The 24,435-nt window shown below is 29.7% G+C and overlaps 1 protein-coding gene across 7 annotated transcripts in view; it reads left to right on the top strand.

Moving 5' to 3' along the window:
• LOC107165820 (transcriptional corepressor CBFA2T3-like) overlaps window positions 1-24,435 on the top strand; it is a 69,278-nt gene that overhangs the window by 7,630 nt on the left and 37,213 nt on the right. For all 7 annotated transcript variants that reach the window (XM_089224248.1, XM_089224245.1, XM_089224244.1 and 4 more), the window contains one exon: window positions 4,227-4,344. In XM_089224248.1, the coding sequence (XP_089080374.1) occupies window positions 4,230-4,344 (115 nt within the window). In that variant the 5' untranslated portion in view covers window positions 4,227-4,229. The remainder of the gene's footprint in view (window positions 1-4,226; window positions 4,345-24,435) is intronic.

Here is a 24,435-nt window from a genome sequence, read left to right as displayed (position 1 = left end):
TTCAGTGATCAACGAATTAACAGATTGTCGATTTTTTTCTTTAGCATTAGATTCGTCAGTAGATATAAGCTCTACTTCTCAATTAATACTTTTTGTTAGATTTTGTTCAAAAGATAATATTATTAAAGAAGACTTATTGAAAGTCATACCGATGAAAAGCCAAACTCGTGGCGTGGATTATTTTGAAACAATTTCTATATTTTTTGAAAAAAATAAAATAGATTGGCAAAAGTTAATTTCCATATGTACAGACGGTTGTCCTTCAATGGTTGGAATTAATTCTGGTCTTGTTACTCTTATTTTAAGAATAAAATTGAAAAACCAAAATTAATCAATTTCCATTTTATTATTGTATTATTCATCAAGAAAATTTAACATGTAAATTTCCAAATGATTTTAGTGTTGTTATGAATAAAACAATTAAAATCATGAATTTTATCAGAGCTAGAGATTTAAATCACCGAAAATTTAAAGAATTTCTTTCCGAAGTAAATTCCCAATACAGTGATATCATGTTTCATACTAAAGTGCGATGGCTAAACAAAGGTAAAGTCTTAGAACGATTTTTTTCCCTTCGTGAAGAAATTAAATTATTTATCCATGAACAAAAAGCTGACTTTCCTGAAATAAACTCATTAGCATTTTGGTAGAAACTTGCATTCCTTGCAGATGTAACTCAAAGTTTAAATATACTTCAAACCAATCTGCAAGGAGAAAATAAACTTATCACTCACATGTCCAGTAAGATTTTTGCTTTTGAAGAAAAGCTCAAAATGTACATTGAAGAAGTATCTGAAAATGATTTTTCAAGTTTTCCCAAATTCAATTTAATTACGAAAGAAAATAGAATTTTTTCTGATGAAGAAAACCTAACTCTGAAACCACAACTGCTTGAACTATTGGGCACTTTAAAAAATGAAATGAATAGTCGTTTCAATGATATTAAAAACTTAAGAAATTAATTTCGATTTATTGAAAATCCGTGGGCAGTAACTACAAAAGAAATATTTGAAATTAATATTATGAATTGTAATATTGGTTTTTTGAAAAGTGAATTAATTTACTTACAGCAGAACATAACATTAAAAGATATTTTTAATGGTAAAAATAATACAATGGAATTTTGGAATACACTTGAGGAACATCGATATCCTTCCCTTTTATCAAACGTAAAAGGTACATTTTTTGGATCGACATATTTATGTGAGGCTGCTTTTAGTAAGGTAACATTTATAAAAAACAAATACAGAAATCGTTTGAGTGATGTGCATTTGGACGATTTACTGCGGTTGTCAACATCAAATACAACCGTAGACATAAACAAAATTATAAAAGAAACAGAAAGGTACCGTCCATCAACATCAAAATAACATTAAATCAAATTAATTAATTTTAATTATATAAATATCAATATTAATCTAATAATTTAAAAAATATATAAATTTAATATACTAATATAATAATATGAATAATTTGTATTTTAAATAAACTATGAATTGAAATTTAAAATTGTAATTATGAATCCAAGAAAAACATTTATGTCATTCACGTACTTTTTCCTAGAATACCCTTTCCTAACAATATATATATATATATATATATATATATATATATATATATATATATATATATATAATTTTTATGTTTTTAATTATTAAAAAAATTGTCCTATATGGTTTATGCCTTTTATGATTACGTTTTACTTGGTTATGGATTAGTAAGTAATCGAATCGTTCAAAGTTTAAATTCCAACTTATTTTACAGCGTTAACATTATTATTATATTTTTCAAACCTTCTTAAAAGTTGTAAAAAAATATTTTTTTCTTTAGTTTTTATATTTTATGATTTCTTATTCCTAAAATATAATTTTATTATTACGCTCTTATAATATGAACTTTACCCAATATTTCCCACATGTCCTTAAGATTAACTGAGTTTCTCAGTCTCTGAAATCGTATTCTTTTGTCAACATCTGTATTATTGTTATTATTATTTTTGGTACTATTTTCTCGAGACAGGAAATTATTGTTTTCGATGTTTTATTAGAAATATACAAAATTATTTCAATCTCAAGTTACAAAGTGTTGTGGCTCATGAGGTAGTGAAGGTACAGTAGTTGAACCTACTTGTTTTATTTTCTACAGGTGCTATTTAATAATATCTCTTATAATCTAATACTTCTATAGTTTATCATAGGAAAAACCAATCAACATAGAAATAAAAAATATCATTACAAATTGTTGTTCAAACACATGAGGTTTTAATAGATTAACTTTTACATTATTATTATTATTATTAAAAAAATAGTTTGAAATATTACTACGTTTATTCAAATTTGTTTATCATTAAACTATAAATATATATATATATATATATAAATATATATATTATGTGAGGTTGACAAGCTTTACTTCAGTTGAACGTTAATTGGATTTTTCATACGATTGAAATATTGTGTTGCAGTCTCGATAATTGTATGCTTTGATCGTTTAACAAACTATGTTATACAATATATACAGTATATACCTATACCTAATATACCTCTCTAAAGATATTTTATCGTTATTTTTTTCAATGTTTCATTTTACATTTTAATATTCACGGCTTTCGTGAAAGTCGTAATTTAATTAATATCGTAGTAATATAGTACGTAATATCGTATAAAAAAGTAAAGTCTCTCAATATATTATGTAAAACATTAAATAATATTATAATAGTAAAAACAAATAAATTATGATATTTATTAATTACATATTATTATAGAAAAAACTTTGTATTTCACATACGATTATTTTATGCAAAACAATAAATAATACATTTTTAAATGATGATTAAAATATTGTATTGCAGTCGCCAGTCTCGATAAATAGTATAGGTGTGCTATGATCATTTAACAGATATACATATTATACAGTATGTACCTTCAGCATATATACCTAGCATACCTTTATAATGTTACTTTATACTCTAATTTTTTAAACGTTCAATTTTATATTATAATAATAATATTTATAGTTTTTTGGGAAAATAGTACCTATATAAAAAAAACGCTCTTCCGATTATATACAATTAATTAATTAACTAATACTATAATAGTATAAATAAATTTTAATATCATTTATTAACTATTTATAATTATAATATAGAACTTTTGGTTTAATATCTACGATTATTTTAAGTAGAATGAACAATAAATTGGATTCGGAAAAAAGTTTGTTTATATGAAAATAAAAATAAAATAGAATTTCTGATTTTTTTGTCAACCACAATATTATAAAATAATGATTTAATAAATGCGATTTAAAATTTTAAAGTGTATCTTATTGTATATCAAATGTATGAACTGTATATTTTATAACATTATGCATAGGTGTCTAAGTGAAGCCGATTAGGTTGTATTGGTGTTGCTGACTATATAGATGACATGGACTATGGTTCATTGTATTCGTGGCATTGGTGCAGTTCGAATTCATTTAGAATTTAGAAATAATAAGTTGCTATGTTTGCAAAGTAAATAATTTACTAAATCTTGCATTCTCACATGTCGTACCTATAAGTTATTTCATTCGGACTATATCGTATTATATTCGGATTAGATTGTCCTTATTTGTTGAAACAATCAGGTATTTGGGGGACGAGGTGGCCGAGTGGTCTACCGTCTACCGCGTCGGCTGTGGCTCAGCCGGACCGGGTTCGATCCTCGACCATCGAGCGGCATTTTTCTCTGGGCAAGTCACGGTGTCCGGAGAACAAGTTGTTTTAAGCCACGAAATTAAAAATCGAAGTCTAATGCACCCTATAAGAGATAATCCTCTTTATAATGAAAAAAAAAAATTATCACATCAGACCACTGTACAAAATGCGCGAGAGTTTTTCCAATAAACCGTGTTGAGAGTAAAAAATCAGGCTTTTCATTTTTGGTCGGCGTTGATACCGTTGACATGTGCCCACGTACAATGCGTGCTTAGATAGCCAGGTACCTGCATACAAGCACACGCACACTAATCATCATTGACGATACAAACACAAAAGCTATGAAGTGTGGAATTTTCCCTAAATATTGCCCCTTAATAAAGGCATACGAATAAAAATAATAGAGAAAACAAAAATTTATTTTTGAACGATTTTAAACCTTTTTTAGGGAGATTACTCGAAAGTTATGTAACTTCCAGATAAAAAAAATGTTTGATGAGTTAATAATATATCTGTGTTAATATTGTTACAGTCAATGGAACCAAAAATTATAAAGGAAGAAGCAATTGAAAGGGATTCCGGTATTCCCGTAGACGATCCAGCAATAAATAATAACAACAACAAGGAATCCGCATTCAGAATTCACATTCGTAAGTTCACTTTTAAGTTTATCTTACGTTTTGCTACTTTACCCGCAGTATTTTTATAATTATAGTAATTAGGTATACTGTTTTCCGGAGAGGATATAAAAACAATTTTAAGGTTATATTATGTTGTAAACAGCTGCATGTAGGTATCATATACCTACGTGTGTATGACATATAGGTTAGATGTGCAGTACTCGCGCGTAGTATAATTTTAAACTAAAATACTCAAACATCTATAGTATGTCATAATCATCTGTTGGTAAAATTGGCAATCGTCAAGTTCTGATCTCGAAATCGTGTGACGTTTACCTATATAATTATATTTTTGATTTAAATCTTAAGAATAGTTTTAAAAATAAATTATTAATTTAATTCTGATTTATAAAAAATAATGATAAAATCGTGTTAAAATGGACGAAAAGGTATTTGAAGATTCCTTAAATTAGATTTAGAATAACTGTATTATCAAAAAAAAAAAAAAAAAAAAAATAGAGCAATGAACGTGCTAAGTGAATCACTAAGAATATAATATATTATTGTAAATATAGTTTTGTATACTTAGATATAAACTCGTAAATCACTTAATCTACCTAATAGAGATGTACTCGCTGAGTGCATAAATAATATTAATTATTGTGTAAATCCTACAATACTTATCATGGGTAAGTACCTACTTACTTTCTCGTTTTTAACATTTGATTTTATTGAAACCGATAAATTCATAGGGTATTGCTTATTGAACTCGAACTGTTAAATAAAGAGGATCGTAGTATTTGAATAATGCATTGGTGGTCATGAGCTTGTTGAAAAGGTCCGAAATACGAATGCGGATATAAAAAAATATATTCACGTATAGCATGTTAGGTACGTTGGGTTACGTCGTTGAATATAAGTATATTGTTTGTATAAATACATTTTGCCAATCTCATTTTTCATTTAGAATTAATATAATAACTTCTGTTAGACTTGAAATTTCATAGTTTTACGTTTCTCTTCTTAAGCGCAGAATATCTAATTATATCCCAGTTATGTACGTCCCTCGTTATAGTAGTTACCTACTATAGTAAACAGTTATTATTCACTATTGTCGATATCAAGATATTATTTATATTTTGTTTTTAAAAAAAAACAAGGGAAGTCATACTGCTATATAGTTAAGTTAGAGTTTACTCAGCTATCGGGAATTCACTGTAAATTACTGCAGCCTTCATGTAATAGATGTGTTGAATTTCAATTCAATGGTGAATCAATGCAAAGAATAGTTCTAAATTTCTAATCAAAGCCGGTGTGTCAACTTATTTTATTTCTAATGATATTCCATAACTTATTCGTGTTATTTAATATTATACTTATTTATTTTGCAAATATCACATAGTGTCATAGTATATTATAATTTATATTATTTTCATAATGTTAATAACATATTATTATAAAAGCCAAGAGTTATATACGGTAGAATGGTTTGAATAAGTTCATTGCTTAAATTAAGATTTAAATTTTAAAAATTTTCAAGGTTTTTCGATACGCACAGAGAATTATCATATATTTTATACAATAATATTAAACTTAGGCCGAGCCGCCGCGCCGTCGCCGTCAATTGCATAAAAACGCGGAATAGCTGGTGCAGCTTGCAGGAGCACGTGGTATACATATACAAATCGAGATATTAAGTGAATGTAAGTTGTAAAACCAGCGCTGTGGACGAAAATTAAGTGTCAAGTTTTGTAATAAGGAAAAAAATAATAATAATAAAAAAAGCAAAATATTATTATATAAGGCAAATTGAAGCCAGCACGTCTGTTACACGTGCATATACCCCTCCGCTCTTCAACACCTGCGATTGACGTTCTTTAGTAAAATATTGCGCCATTCTTGGTCTCTTTCCAATAACTTTCACACCACACCACCTCTCTCTTGCATTTATTAAAACCTAAAATTTATTATAATGTTCGGCCGATTGTAAACCCTTTTCCCCAGAAGTCCAACACCCTACACCCCCGCTCGCATATTACTGCCTCCGCCACCGCCGTCGTTCCGCGTGCCAAACATGATTTATCTGAAATCCATATATATGTATATGTATAGGTAGTCCACTCACCATTACCTCCCTCCTTAATATTAGTGGTACAGGTTTGGTACACTATATATGCTTTGTGGTATATATATATATATATATTATATTAATGTAGGTGTTATAAATACAAATACTTTGATGGTGGTTATAGGTGTTGTAGTTGTAGTGTCGGTAGTGGCCAAAGTTATTAATTAAAGTTTAGAAAGTAATTCCAAAAGCGGATCCTTGGGCCCCAACTTTGCCTCTTAAGTCCTACACGCATACTTAAAATATATAATATATATAATGGCACACTACCTTTTGACATTGTCCTCAGACTCAAACCACTGCAATAAAGTTTTACGTGTCACCCGACCAACAATTATAATAATAATTGCCTTTTTCGTCACACAATTTCAATCCGTTTTATTTTTTATCAAGTTTATAGTGGTTGTTAATTATTTATTTTTATTTCGTTCGTATCGGGGGAGGGATGATTGTAAAACAAAATGTCGTGACGTATCGGCAGCCGATTTTGTAGTCTGAGCCTTATACGTATTATATGGTTTCTCCCGAACACCCTATGCGACTTTTTGCAGCAGAAATCCATATTAATTTTCGGTTTGGAAAAAAATATCGTCACCACTTTTGATCTCGATAAAAAATTGATTTATTAATTTAAAATTTAATATTATACCAATCGACAGTGTTTTTCGTCAATTTCGTCGTTATATTACATAATAATTATGTTGTATGTCATATACAACTAAAACCGCTACGGAATCGACGCATAATAGTATCAATAATATAGAAGATAGAACCAAAAACATTGCAAATTAAAAAGAATAACCGACAAGTGGTCCACAAATAGTAAAAATAGAAAATTAAATTAAATTGAACAAATCTAGACCACGCGATTTCTTGATGGCCAATGAAGACCCTCCATTTATACACACTCCACATGCAAAATTCAAATCCAGCAAAAACATATTTTAAATTTTCAACAGATTATCGCTGATATATGGAAACGAAATAAAATAAAATAATTTACTAGAACACCTCTATACGGAAATCCTAGGACCTCCAAAAAGGAGCAGTGTTGGTAAGTTGCGGCCCAATCACTCCATTCACTCTTACACTCTTATCACTCTATCAGTCTATTAGTGTTACACTCAGCAGATACAACGAGGAAGTTGGCTGAGCCGTCTCCCAAATATATATTATATATATATATTTGCGTTAGATACACGATACAATGTTTTTGTTTTAAATTGATAATTGAGTTGGCAAAAACCTAAAACAGTTTATCGAAGTCAAACTGTTTATTTCATATTGTTCAAGGTCTGTTGTCTATTCTCTTATATAAATGCTTCTTTTTTACTATTTTTGTTTTGTTTGGAATGCTTTACTTTACATCAATATTGAATGTACTTCTCGTTGTCTCAGATTGAACTACAAGTGACACATCAATGAAGTATATATATATATATATTTATAATGTATATATTAGGATGACTAGTGTAGAAGGACAAATATAATTTTGACTTAAGAGTCAAAACGTTCACAGCTGTTAATGGTATGGTTGTAACCAGTGAAAACTTGTGTAAATGTGTATAAGTGCACAGTTCAGCTTTTTTGAAAGATTCAACGTTTTTGATTGCTCTCTGTAGACCACGTCTTAATTAATAAAAAAAAATCTTTGAGTAGTGTATAATATGCTACTATGGATATTTGTCCTTTGCAAGGAAATTGAGAAATCATATAGGTATATTTTAGGAGGCATAGGTTCTCAATATTATTGTATCAGCGTATCAACTACACAGTTTGAACGTTTTCGTGAACCACTCGAAAAAATATTTTTTTTTCTCATCAAAAATGTACATATTATATAGAATTTTATTAATTACAAATTCAAAATTTATGACAATATATAAGCATTTAACGCAAATAAAAATAAAATGAAACATTTACAATTATTAATCATAGTAATATTATATTATTATAATATATCGAATAAACTAGGTAAATAATATTTAATGTGTATAATGATTTAATTCCAAATGTTTTTAAAGATGGATTTTTTTACCCCACCGTATTGGTGGTAAATATAAGTATTATCATTGATTTATTTTGTAATGTGACAAAAATAAGCCAAGGGAGGATATTGCAGTCTCATCCCTTCTCCCGGAGAACGGCCATATCTCGATATTATACCCACCTGTTTCCGTGTTTCGTTCTGAACAAATTTATTTCGATTTCGTGTAACAATATGGTATGCCGGTAATAATATATTTGAGAAAGATGTCGATGTTATAAAGAGTACTGACCAAAAAACAAATATTTTGCTAGTTAAATAAGTTTTCAAATACTTATTCAAAAATGTTGCGTCTCGGTGCTTCTTTATTTGCCATTTCCCCCCCTCTCAAATTTTAAAATTATTATGTACTATCGAGAAACATGATCACGACACTAGGAATATAATTCTTTTCAGTATTAAACACGTACAAAATAGTGAATTTTCATTCAATAGTTTACACAATATGCTATTTAGTCATGATAAATGTTCGTACAATATCGTTAAGATATTTGTTTCAAAAAATTATTAACACAAATATACGGACGTAGCATAATTTTTGAACATTTTAAGGTGTACATTTCGTATACCACGGTACCTACACCTGCACCCTGTACCTATTATCTATATATCCTTAAAAATACCACTGGTCGTAATGTCATGTAGTTATAGATGTTTAAGTGCTAGTTATTCGTCTGATATTATATATCTACTGAAAAATATGTTATGTTCGTATACAAATATAGTCAATTCGAATCATGTGATCAGCAGTTGCGCGCAGGTATATAAAATAGTTCTCAATAGAAAATAGTCGTGACCAGCACGCAAATGCTGTGCACGATTGCTTCGATTTTGTTTTAATGATTTTTCAATCTAATTTATTTTGTGTCCACAAAGCTTCGATGACGAGGTAAAATTTCTTTGTACACGTCATAGTATGAATAAGTTAATTTAATTTTTATATTATGTACTTTTGATAACTGTGAATAGAGTTTGATAATAATAATATAATATTTATATATTTGTATTCGTATGGCTTGAAATTAATCAACGACATTACTATCATAACGATGTTTAAAGTAATATTATAAACAATATACATCACAATGAAATTAACTAACGGTATAATCAACGTGTGATTGGACTGTTATAAAAAAATAAATATAATATTAGCAATATTAAAATATAAATATATAATAATATTGTAATAATAGATTATAGGCTGTTGAATTATATAGTCGCACGTCTAAGCTCTTGATCATCTATTGCTTCTAGTTTTATATTTCATGAATTTCCTCGATGTGCTGTCTAAATTTCCTTTCCTGACATTTCATGATGATGAATATGTTGTACATGAGGAACTTACAATATTAAAATTTAAAACTAGTCAATACATTTGAATATTAGAGTATAAAAATTATAAGTAGTATAGTTACAAAATGCGTATATAGGTTGTAAACTGTCTCTTTGGAAAACTACATCTTTGGTGTTATTGCATAGATCTCCCCGCTCTGGCTAAATTTCTTCTCCTTGAATTTGATGATAATTTACTTTATGGTTTGTTCTTCGTCACTTACACAGTCACACGCTGAGCTATTATCAAGTCTCCATATTAATTGGGTATCTTGGGTAGGAACTAGAACTAGAACTCATCAATAAGTTTTAAGCTAAAATACAAAAATGATGATACCGAAAGAGGTAATGCCGGTTACAACACAAGTATAGGTCGTGACATGTATGCCCCCCTCACATTATGTAGAGACACCATTACACAAGGTTGTTAACACGAATGACACGTTGCACAATATAGTTGAAAATATTTAACCATCACGCCGTGGGTTAGGTGGTCATTTACATATGTGGTTATATTAAATACCAAATAATAAGGCAATTTTAAACGCCGACCACGTGGTTACACGAAAATAACACGGATACAGCGGATGTAGCGCTATGTGTATAATACTATTTTGTTTTCTCAGACACATTTTATATTTTTATGGAAAACAATTTCGTCACGGTATCGGAAGTGCCTATACATATATATATTAGTATTTTCGTGTCTTGATAAAGATCTTCGAGCTAACCGATGTATCCGAGTGTCGAGTGGTATGTCGATAACCGACTGACACTGCATTACTTTACGTCGTAATCGATTATTTATCTTATAAAGGTTTAAATAAATATATATTTAAATTATTATTTAGTAACTATGAAATTTAGTTTTAATTTTTCTACTTGACAAAATATTATTTTATACATTTTTTTACATTTTCGCTTCAATATGCAATACATTTTGAATTTTGTCAAAATATGCAAAAATATGCAATAATCTTTAAATATGCAAAAAAAAATTTCACCATTAGCTTCAAATTATGATGATTCGTGGACATAACTGACAACAATTCAAAAATATTAAAAGAAAAAAATATGCAATTGCATAGAAATCCGCGCTTTACCCATTACCTTTAATTTTCTGTTTCACTAAAAGTACACACATTTTTTCCAACATAATAGCTGTAATTTTTTTCCAAAAATCTTTAATTTAGTTGGTCAATACAATCAAAGGCGTACTGGGGGGTGTCCGGCCCAGTGGCGGCCTGCAGGGTTCATTTTTTTTAGTCGGCTAGAATTTAAAAAGGCCCCTGACTAATAAGACTAATAGCAAATGTGCAAATGCAAATGGCTATGGGCCTTTTTACAGTTTTACATTTTTTACTAATTTTGAGGTACCATAGTGGCATAGTGTTCCAATTTTCTGTTTATTTTACTGTGGTTTATCCGTTGTTTATCGGTTTATAATATTATATAATATATTATAGTATTTATCGCATGGTATTCATTATTTTTAAAATAACACAATACGACTATCTAACACGATTTAAGATAATATCTACAAACTAAGTTATTTATGAACATTTAAAATAATATAATCTCAATCGGGTAATGGCTCTGGCTGTAAGGGCCCATTTAGCCAAAGGCCCAGTCGGCGATCGCCGACTCGCCGACCTAGCCAGGCCGCCACTGGTCCGGCCCAGTAGGAATACGGAGTTCCCGATTTTCCCGGTATTCCAAATAGTGGTGAAAGGTGCAGCCTATATAATATATATACATATTACATATATATTATTTTGTTGTTAATATTGTTATGATATAAATATTAAGTACTAAATAGTTAAAATATAAATTAGGTTATTATAGGTAGGTAGTTGTATGAGATTTCATGTACTTATATTTTGTCGTCAAACATACATCATATTAAACGTTGTAGGCTATCTACAAGTTAAATCCTTATTATTTACAAAAAACTGTTGCATATTAACTTATTACATTTTTTTTTTTTTTTTTTTTTTTTTTTTTTTAATGACTGTGACTAACACTATTATTTTTTAAAGTCTAATATACAAAAACACTATTAACTTATTATATTATTATTATACATAATACACAATACACATGTGTATTTTAAAATGTTGACCATCATCTGCAGTGTGTCATGTACAGGTAAAAAATTTATTGTGACTAACGTTTTGGTAACAAATAAAGCTATAAAGCTGGTAGGTACTTAAAAATAACTTCACTTATATTTTGCATTATAATAACTATTAAGTTGAGAAAAAACATTATTTATAATTATAATATTTAATAAAAATCAAATAATTAATTTTTTTTTACAATGAAAACATTTTAGACATAACATTAGAACTAGCTTTTAAGTCATCAATAGACAAAAGTATATTAGTATATGCAATTTATTCAGAATACTCAACATTGTCTTTGTTTTTCTTTTTTTGTTTGTTTGTTTACGATTAGTCAACTATTAATGTAATTATGTACCTACATATAATAACAAAAATGTAATATTGCATTCAATTGTCACAGCTGCCGCGGACTGTTTCTTTCTTTAAATAAAAAAAAATTTGAAATTTGAACATCATCAAGTTTTCACATGAGTTTTCACATGCTTCTTAATTATCTTGATTCATATTAGTCTTAAGTATCGTTTTAACAAACTTTAGTTTGCTAAAAGTTCTTTCACAATTAACTTCAATGACTGATAAGGTAAGAAAAAATTCATATGAAGCACATAATTCTGTATATCGCCACTAGGATTTGTTTTTTTGGCATTTAAAATGTTTTGACACGATTGAGCTGTAAATTGTAATTCGATTTTTTTCTCGCGTTCTTTGGTGGCTCCCCCTTTTGTTTTTTTAGAACTCATATTACATAAAAATGTTAATTTGCAAGCGGTAATAAAAACAATAAACGTAAATACAAGGAATGATGCTCTATAATGCATGTCTAAAAACGGATAAGTTTATCGATTGTCGATGAAGTATTTGTAGGTACTTTGTCACAGTCGCCAGTCAACAAGACAACAGTCGATAATTCTGTACAGTGTACGTACTAAACTATTAATTGTTATTTTTGGATGATATAGCTATTACTCATACTAATTTCACTAATATGAATTCACACAGCAACAAAATTGTACAATAACAAACATGTGTCCCGAGTCGAAATTAAATTATTATTCTTATTACCTTGTTATCAAAAGTTTTAAATAGAAGTACCACTGAACTATAGGCTGAATTAATTTCTTTGTTGTTGAAAACTTTCATTTATAACCATTTTATACTATCTAAAATCCAAATTATAAATTATAATATTGGTATAAATAGATTTATTTTGAAAATCATTATTATTTTATTTTAGTTAAAGTTTAAAATTTACATAGTTTGGCCCGAACGGCCTTGGAAAGCTGGCGACCCAGTAGGACTATTCTCACTATCCCACCTGACCAGTCCGCCTCTGAATACAATATGTTTATTACTTTAAATCAATGTAAAAAAAGGCGAATGAAAATTGTTTAAAACATAAAAAGTTTATGAGTATTGTATACGCACGGATACATTAACGAATTCAAATTTTTTTTTGAAAGTTGTAGGCAACGGACTACGTGAATTATAACTTTGTTTGTACGATGGGTATTGGGTATATTGTATTGTATATAATATTAACTATAAGATCCTTTTGGCGTATAATAATCCTGACGGCACACAGGCATTTGTTTTCTCCGTCTTAATAAACGTACAACACGGAAAATGGCATGTTCACAACAATACATTTTATACTGTTATTTTTAAAATTAAATTGAATTTACCCCTTAAAATATTTAAAGGGAATAATATTATCTAGGGTCTCTCGGAGGATTTTATCAATATCATTATTTTTAGGTAATTTATGACCGTTTTAAAATAAAATAAAAAACAGTTTAAAAATGGTTATAACTTACTTAAAAATAATAATGTCAAAAAAATCCTCCAAGATGCCCTAGATAATGTTCTTGTTTTTAAATTTCATAAGAGGTAAATTTATTTTAATTTTAAAAATTACAGAGAAAAACGAATTTTATTTTGAACGTAAAATCGTCCATGTTATACGTTTGTAAGACGGAGAATTATATGCTATTCAAGACTTAAAAAGACATTAGCACAATATTTGTTTTCTCTTCAGACTCCCGCGAAATATAGATCAATCGCTATCACCTAATAGTTTTTTATGATTTTTTAATAATTTTAGAGTATAAATTCGCCTAATACAAATATTTTTAAAGGTATAATATTATTATTTGACATAATTTATATTCGAATTTCAAAAAAAAAAAATTGTAAATTTAAATTATGTACCTATGTTTCAATATTGTTTTAAGACAATATAATTTGGACAAATCAACACGTCATTCACTCAAAATAATTTTTCTTTATTGTTTTTGTGATGGGTGATTTTACTCTAAGATAACTTAAAAAATAAAAAATAAATATCCTTTGTAAATGTGATTTGTATATGTTTTATACGTAGAACTGAGAGAGGGAGGTAAATTATGTGACATCTGAGATTTTTACACCAATTAAAGATTGGTCAATTATTCATAAATTATTTAATTTAAATGCTTATAAATAATCATAAAAATTAATAAGTGATAAATGTAAAAGCCATTTTAATATACTGTAAAACGTACTTGCAAAGAATTTTGAATACTTTAAAATGTATTTGTATGACACTCAGTATTTATTTTATTTTTATTTTAATGGTCGTTTTCATCCATTTTTGAAGAAATAAAAAAAAAAATACAAATGTACCTAGTGGCTATTGTTATTCGAAAAAGTAGATGGAAATCGTAAAGAAAAAAATATTTTCCTGCACTGACAACACCCTATGTAAAAATAATGTATTGTTAAAAAGTCAAAACTTTTCGTAATAATGATAGTGAAGACACTCAAATGAATCATCGTCTAGTATTATTAAAGGCGGTTGATAATATTATTAATAATCGAAAAAAAAAAAAAAAGATTTACCATTATGCTATATATTTTTATTATTATTCCGTCGTGAGTTGAAAGACAGACGGCTTGTCGCCGAAACGCTCAATAGTACCTATGTACAGAGTGTAACAGAACCACCCGATAAATGGCGTATTTAATAGGTACACTATATGGCATCAATAAATATTTTTTCAGTCAACATTTTTCATAAAACCAGATTTAAAAATTGACTTCTTTGGTTTGAAGAAAAGGTTTATATCAAAAAATAAAAAATGTTATATAATACGCGCGTACAACATTACCATCAAATAAAAAAAAATTATTGATTAGAACAAAATTTAATTCGTTTGTCACGTCTTCCTGTTCTACCCTGTATATATTATGATAAATTGTATTGTGGATTTTTTTGCTTTCATCTCGTATTTATTATCTCGTAGGTTTCGGCGGGGCTATTAAAAATCACGGCAGTGCTTATTGCCAAGTTTAGCCCCCCACAGCAACGTTTATCATTGGGAATTGTCTCGCACTGCAAACGCTGCTACGCGATAACGCCCGCATAGTTTTATTGCCGTCGCTCTTCCCACCCTCAACTGCACTCTGCAACCCTTCAGCGCTTTCGCCCACCCGCTCGGGCGGCTCGTACGAATTATCTTCCATGGTCAGGTAAGCATCACGATTGTACGATTTACATTATACAAATTATAAGCGCTCGTTTCGTACGCTTTACAACTGCAAAATTGCTCATCAACAACGAAGAGAATATGCATGGGATCTTATCACGATCTTATGATTATGAGATCAAAAGTGTAAGTTTGAGCCGTTGAGTTCGCAGGATTGGTATGCACAGAAGTCGAAAGTAACTTTGCCACCCTTCCACCCATCACGACGGTAATATATTATTGCATTACAAGAATATAATTTTCTAATTACAAAAATTATATAGGTACTGCCATAGGCACTTATCATTATAGAAATGACAAAACATAAAATAATAATAATTATACTAGAATAAATTGGAATATCAAATTGAAATATAATAATACAAGGTCTTGAACATGTGTACCTACCGTGCACCCATTCATCCCTCACGACAATTCAACTTATTGTATCCGCGAATGTCATATTATGGCATCGGATCAAAAATTATACTTATAATTATATTTAGACGACAAGACATGAAATTATAACTAATATAAAAAAGCGAAATGGCACGTTTTCACTTAATTTTACGATGGTTTTTTTTTTTGGGGGGGGGGGGGGAAAGTACTTTTTCAAAACGGTGTTACGCTATAAAATATTGCAGATACAGCAGAATTAATATTTATTATTTGAATTCCCCATCATTTTTTAAATATAAATATAATACCTAGGTATAACTTGATTTTGAAAAAAAGACAATACCAAAATTTGGACTGTAAGTTGTAATAACGCACAATTCGGCTATTTGGTTGAAATAAAATATATTTCTAGCATAGTTAGAATTTATAGAGGTACCTAGCCAAATTTATTATATTATATTATTATTATGTGATTGCAAAATTGGGTGGCGTGTTGGAAAAGAATTGTGTTGGGAATGCAAAATATTAGTCTGAAAAAACAATCGAGGTATATCATTCCCTCGAAATAAACGGTACTCAATAACTTTTCCGAACCATCGAATTCATGCAGTTGAAAGAATGTGCACGGAAATGTATTATCTGGATATACGCATATATGTGCATTTTAAATTTATCAATATTTCTAACTCTCGCTGGACTGCTAAAGCATTATAATGGGAATAAAGCTTTCAGGCGTATAGAGTTCACGATACTATCAGAGGACATTCGACAAAAAAACATGACATGTGATGTTCAGATTATTTCATTAGGTAATGAAACTTGATGATTGGATATATATAGTTTTGTATACGGTTCCAAGACAATAATTTACTAGCAATTAAACTTCTAATAATATGGTTTGTTCAATAAAAATAGATAAACAAATACGTAACCTTCGAAACAAGGAGGTTGGAGTGAACTTATCAAGATCTAAAACACAATCGTGATACGCTAAACATATTTAACCACCAAAGATTAGATCCTGGAAAATGCGTAAAAACTTTACACTGAGAAAAAATATGTGACAACCGCCAGTGCACCAAACCAATCAGAAAAATCATCAAGGTCGACTCGCAACAATAAATAAAATAGATATAAAAATTAACCAATTATATAATTAAAGAACTAAGACATGCGGGATAGAGGTGAAGGAGATGCGCATATTACACTGAAAAACTATTATACGACTGTGAATATAGTATTTATCTATTTTGTTACGATCAGAATTCAGAACTGTGTATCAATATACTCGCGTACTGTGATTTTGCTACGTCTCATACAGCAGTGAGCGAGTTGCGTATATTTGGGGAGGTTGCGAAACGTAGCGATAGTTTTTCAAAACATACATATATTAGTATATTATTTCAATAAACTGCATCAATACAAAACTACTTATACCTACGATATTAAAGTGAGAAGAGAAAGAGAATATATCATTATATCGTTTACATACGGCGTAAAAACGATATGATAATAATAATATATTATGTACACGCACTGCTGGGACGTCATCTATCAAGATTAAACACGTCTCGTTGGAGGTGCAGGCAACGACATGTGGGGTGGGGGGAGGGTGATGGCCGAAGAAAATCCGCTGTGAGGGTGGCGGTCGGAGAGCGGGGGGACGGAACTGGTGTGTATTTAATATTTGGAACTCGACGGTTTGTCGAGTGTCATCTAAATAGCGAATTGATTATTCGCCAAGCAGAACACTGCAGACCCTCTGGCGCCCGGCCAGCCGCCGTCGCCGCCGCACCCCAACCACCTACCACCATTACGGAGGTTCCGCGATATATGCGCGCCGGTTCTGGGCCACCGGCGGTGCTTGCATTGGGCACAGCTGAACTTTTTCAATTTATTTCCAAGCACGCGGAATTCGGTTAATTAATATACGACTTTTATATTTTTATTTCTTCGTTTTGTTTTATTGAAAATTAAAAAACAATTCCGAAACCAATACCGATTTCGAAACCATAAAAAAAACCGCGTCTTGTTCACAAACATAATATTATATATATATTTATATTTACATAACGTCGCATTCCAGTCATTTGGATATCTCTTCGAATAATAATTCTCGATATTATGCCGTTCACCTCCCGCAGATATCGTTTTATTGGCGCAACGATTGTAATTATTTTTACTCTCGCCCCGAATAAATATTACTATTCTAATGATAACAATAAAATATGAAAGAAAAAAAATTAGATACGAAATTGAAAATGTGTATTCCGTGGTTCCGTTTCTAAGAAAAAAAATATATATATATATAAGTTGTTTCAAATATGCCCCAATAACTTTGGTTGACGTCGAACGTTCGTTCTCAGTCTTTAAAAATATTATGTTAACCGATAAACGGTACAGCTTCACAGAAGAAAAACTTGAAATGCATTTGATTGTTCATTTTAATAATAAATACAATTTTAAAAATAAATTAAGTATTTCAGAAAATTCCCTAAATTTGTTTTTATTAAATATTTAAATAATTAATTATTATAAGTTTTATTGTAAATTTTAAATACATAAAAATAATTGCATATTTTTTACATATTTTCATGATTTTGACTGCATATTTTTTATATATTTTTATGATTTTAACTGCATATATTTTGCATATTTTCATGATTTTTACTGCATGTTATATGGCATATTTCGATACTTATAAGTGCATAAAAATCCACGCTCTAGTAATGGGTGAATGTTACATTACGGATATTTAACCATATAGGTGTGCACGCTTACTAACGATCACACTAGTGCACAGCGCGTTGGTATAATTAAGTTCAACATAATATTTCCCAAATTTGAATTCTTCAATAGATACTCGTATTTTATAAATATTGAAATATGCATAGAATTGTCATAGGTACCTATTTGTGATTGTTAAATTTATCTTGAAATAAACTTTTTATTAGAATATATACTTCGGAGTATTTATTATAAATATTAAATATATTAGGTAAACCGTAAACATCTGCACACATTAATTGGTTTTCCCTTACATTTTTTTTATACTCGAAAATAAAAATAAAACAATAGTCCACCTTTTTAATTTTAATTGCCTACCATTTCCTACCATTGTACAATGTGAAAACAATTATACGCATATTGCATATAATAAAAAGAGTATTCCGAACATTTATATACCTATATCAAATGAAATATACTATACCTACACATTCACACACACACATATATTTAAGACCAAAAACGAATTTGTAAATATAATACATAACATAATATAGTGTTTTAATATTAGTTATTCGTTTATTTTCGACTTTCGGATTAATACTGTAATTTATGAATTTTTTTTCCAACACAATTTTAGTAAATAATATCATGTAGGAAAATTAATTTTTGAACGATTTACTGGCATATATAACTATAATGTCTAAGCCATGACTCACTTAAATGTACATCCGCGATGGGTGCTATAGAATAATTAACAATAAAGGGATAAGGCAAAATAATGCTAAAATTATTTTTAATAATTTAATAATTTATATTAACACTGTTAATTAAAAAGCATTTTTATTTGAGTCAAAAATAAAATAAGCCATATGGGGTGCACTGTGCACTATACAAGTCCGGACGTTCCTACAAATCGTATGTCAAACTAATACAGTAATACACGCCTAATAATAATAATAATAATAATCAATTAAAAAGAAATTAATATTTTATTAATAATGTAATGTTAGCATTTAGCACTCTCATAAATGGGAATAACCCCGTAACGAAGTATAGGTACACAATAATCATTATACATTATTATAGTACCGTGGTTATATTATATACTATACAGTACCCAAGCGGTATAGACTGTCCAACCACGGTTGTAGATTGCGGGGTTAGTAAATTGAGTCCCAAATTACCCTAACTCGGTAAATTGAGTCCCGGGGAAAAATAAGTAGTAGGTAAGTTGAGTCCCAGAAAAAAAAAGGTAGTAGATAATTTGAGTTCCAGGGAAAAACGATTTATATATTATATGCATTTAAAATTTAAAAATATGCACTATAAAGTTTTTATTTGTGATTTGTGGACATTCATTGACTGCATGTATATAGTTTTTAAAATAGCAACATGCATTTTCAAAAATCATATACATGCAGTCAATGAATTGTTCACAAATCACAAATAAAAATTTTATAGTGCACATTTTTAAATTTTAAATGCATATAAATCGTTTTTCCTTGGGACTCAAATTAACTACTGCCTTATTTTTTCCGGGACTCAAATTACCTACTGCCTATTTATCCCCGGGACTCAATTTACCGCTTTCAAAATGTACCAAACTTATCTCGGACTCAATTTACCTATCCCCGTAAATTGATTGTATGATCGATCGGCGAATACCCACATCGAAACGACACACAGACGTCATTATTAATTAAATTGTCATAACGAACCTGCAGAATAGGTTGTTTCTGGAAATTTCCCAAACAAATACTATATAGTTATTACTTAAGTACTAATTAGTGCTCCATCACCCATCCTAACGAATTATGCGACACGTTGCTATTTTATTTCCTACTAAATATTGGAATAAAACCCCCCGTGAAGCTGCTCGAAAGATCCATAGCTCAAATTATCTCTCTAAAATCGCGAACAAATTTTTTCAGAAAATCTATGTCCGTTCCTTACCCCCGCAGGATTCGATCATACTTTTAATAAAATATCGCATGTGTGTTTTAAAATTATGGATATTTAAATGAGCTGTAATCACATGTACATTTTAATGTTAGATAAACTCAAATTAATTTAATATTAAAATGTACACGTGATATAATCTAATTTAAATAATATATGAAATTCAAAATACAAACTTTGTGAGTGCACAGAAGACAGAACACATTAAATGTAATTTTTTGTTGTTGTTTTAATAAAGATAATATTATTCCTTTTTAAGTTAATTGCATTATAAATATAAATTATATTTCAGGACCAATAATAAATTTTAATCAACAATTTGAATATTGTCGGAAATAAAAGCAGTAATTACAGATCACACACTGATTTTTTTTTTCTAGTATTAGTATTTAATACTGTACATATGCTTATTTGTTTCTAATCTTAATGAATTTATAAGTGAATATCTGCACCTTCACAGTAATTTTCTTATCGATTTATCTACATTTCTATTGAAAAATCCCTTAATTTTTGTTATTCGATAATCGATAGAGAATTAAAATACCTATCGATAGACACCACACTCTACATTTTGACGAAAATGGAATTACCTGTTACTGCTAAGTGGCTTATATCGGCGGAATATTTTTGGGATAATTTTCGGTGTATCGCAATAATATTCGCGTTCGGTGTGTTTTACGTACTAAACTCATAATATGATCGTATCCCATTTTTGTTGTGTGTTCGAAACGTGACAACGATTATTGTAAAGTGGGTGCACCTCCTATAAATATATACACCTTAAGGCTATGATATATATATATATGTATATATATATATACCTATATATATGATATATATATATATACCTATATATATGATATATATATATATATATTAAAGTGGTATCTGGATATGTTATTAATGTTGAAGGATGACGGGAACGGTGGCAGCAGCTTGCGTGACGGCGGCGAGGGGTTGCGAATGGATAGCAAGGGATTAGGAGCGATGGCGGGTGTATATATATATAGGGTTATTTAGCATGGTGTGATGGAGCTCAGGTGCACGTTAACGGTATCGGTCGACCGGTCACAGCTTAACTTTAACTTCCCAGATGCAACCAATTTTTACAGGAATCGATTAGGAACTTCTGTTGCACGATGCGGCGGTGGCGACGGTACAATGCACCGGTATACATATATACATTATACACATATTATACATTCATATTCCGAACGGTAATATAAATTATTATGGGTCGTAAAGTCAACAGATTTACGCTAATTTCGCGATAGATGAAATCTCGTCGTCGTAGAGTTGTGAAACAGCTGTGCGTCGATTTATTTTCAAATATCACGTATTGTGTACCGCGGTATTACAAAAACATATTATAAAATACATAATAATATATCGAGAAACTGAGAAAATATGTCAAATTTTACATGAAAAAATTATAATATCCACCCGATATTAAAAGAAGAGCTAAAATATACTACTCATCTCGTCCAATATACGTGATCAAATCATTAGTAATACCTAAGTAAGTGGCTTGGTGAAGTGCGGTCGTACGCTCAATCTGCGGAAACGCATTGAGCGTACGTACCGGCCGCAGTTGCTAGCTCCCGGATGGGTGACCACCCGGGATTTTTAGCAACATATCCTTGCCACACATACATAAACACGCGTTACAACCCTACCCACTTAAAAACCTACAAACAAATACAAAAATAACCCCTACCGTACCACCCCACACCCAATGGTCTATGTTACCGCGTGTTCCCATAAAAAAAAAAAAAAAAAAATACCTAAGTAAAACCACTGATGAGAAGAAACTCGTTCTAAAAGGTATGGGTTCCCGGAACTAGTTCTTTTGATTGGAACGAAGCTTAAAGATGTTTCCTGCAAAATTAAATTAAAATAATAATTAAAAAATACTTGAAAAATTATGTAACGTGAACGAAAATCACCGTTAATTGAAATTTAAAAAAACTTATTTAAAATTGTTATATAGTTTATTTCTACTAAGGGTTGCTAATAGTAAGAAGGTATTATTATTTGATTTACGTTTAGTTCATATTTCACAGGCCTGGCTGTTGTTTAAATGTATAATAAAAGGTATTATTGTAAAACCGCAATTTTTTTTAATAACTTAGTTGAATTGGAACGTGTAATTTTTTTTAAATGTATATAAATTTAGACCAAGTCCCTCATTGAATAAAGAACAAAGATCTGAAACGTATTATTCTTATATGTTAAGAAATATTTGAAAAACTGAAAAACAAATATCAACAAGAAAAATTCTAATTCTAATTGTTTATTTTGATTTCAAGCCCTGAATTTAAGATATGTAATAGGTATAGGTATATCAATATTTTGGTTTTTTTAAAAATTAAGTTTTATTATTAAGACATTTTTTATTTCATAAAAGTGGGATAACTCGTGAAGAATCTTGTATTAAATTTTCAAATATTTTTTTTTAACATTTATTTGGAAAATATATAATCTGTAAGGTAATTTACAATAAGCATACCTATATGCGATAATTATATGCATTTTTTAACTTGAATTTACATTAATTTAAGAAACTACCCAACAGTAGTACTTATGACTTGAGTCTTAGATTTAAAAAGATACATTTTTATGAATTTCTAACTCCAAATTTATTGTAAGTTTTCGTAATTTTTATATTTTTTGTCAAAATTCGAATTTTCAGTGCTTATTAAAAAAAAATTGTGATTATCTATTTTTAATATTTTTTAACTACTGTTGTGACAATATATTATAAGCCTTGTATTAAATTTTGAAACTGTTTTACCCAATGATTAAAATTTTATTGTCATTTATAAAAAAAATAAACTAAAAATATTGAAAATTTCAAATTTCTTTAAATATTCAGTGAAAATTCTATGTTTCTACGGTAATTTTTTTTAGGGTTACACTAATATCTAATTTCGATTTTCTCAAAAATTGATTAACGTATAAATTCCTGTTTTTCTTTAACTTTTTTTTTTGTTCTTCCCGTTGCTTTGAAAATTTGATCTCCTCAATGCATCAACTAGATTCACTTTCCAACCGGAAAAGCTACTGAAGTTGAAAATCGAAGCACTATTTCTATAAACTATGGTGTACACACACTGCACACACATCATTGTAAAATCAATACATTCATCGCTCCGCTCAGAATCTAAAATATAGACGATAATATTATATGCGATGTGCAGCGCGTAATGTGCATCGTGAACATTAATTTGTATTTCTGATGCACGCGATAAATGAGTGCGGTATAGTGTGTTGTGTGTAGGTCACTGTGGTAGCACATTGGCGATGGGTGTACACTGTACACTGTACATACGTAATACATATGACATGTATAATGTATTTAGTTTTTGTTCTTTTTCACTCGTCGTCGATTTTTATCCGCGTATTATATTGTATTTACGTTTGAAAACTGCGGAAGAGAGCTTATATACCTATACATATATAACGACATCGGTCGTGTTATCATATAAAAACACACTGAGCTACGTCAACAATAATATGTTTACCAGTGCCATTAGAAAAATAAACAAACGCCGTGATCCGTGTCAAGTCCTGCGAACGACTACCAGGCACGTATCCGTTCTTATCTCTATAAATGCACTTCCCCCCACATCACGCGGATCAAACATTCCGGTTGTGCTGTTCGTCTGCCCACCCGCCGCCGACGGTGCGCAACCGCCGCGGCAAGAATTCCTCCCGTTAATTTTGACTTCAAACTTTAGACAGGCTGATTGACAGTGTGATGATGGCGATGACAAAGAGAAAATTGAGGTCCGCAGGGAGTACGAGGGAATATTGTTTCGCGAGAGAGGAGAAATGACGAGCGAGATAAAGCGATGAACGGGTGCGAAAGAGGAGGAACGTAGAACGAGTGCATGT

The sequence above is a fragment of the Diuraphis noxia genome, unplaced genomic scaffold, assembly GCF_037042655.1.
Source record: "Diuraphis noxia isolate RWA-SAM2 unplaced genomic scaffold, SU_Dnox_SAM2 contig0003, whole genome shotgun sequence".
NCBI lineage: Eukaryota > Metazoa > Arthropoda > Insecta > Hemiptera > Aphididae > Diuraphis > Diuraphis noxia.
The sequence above is the reverse complement of the archived record's forward strand: the minus strand, read 5'-3'. Positions and strand labels throughout refer to the sequence as shown.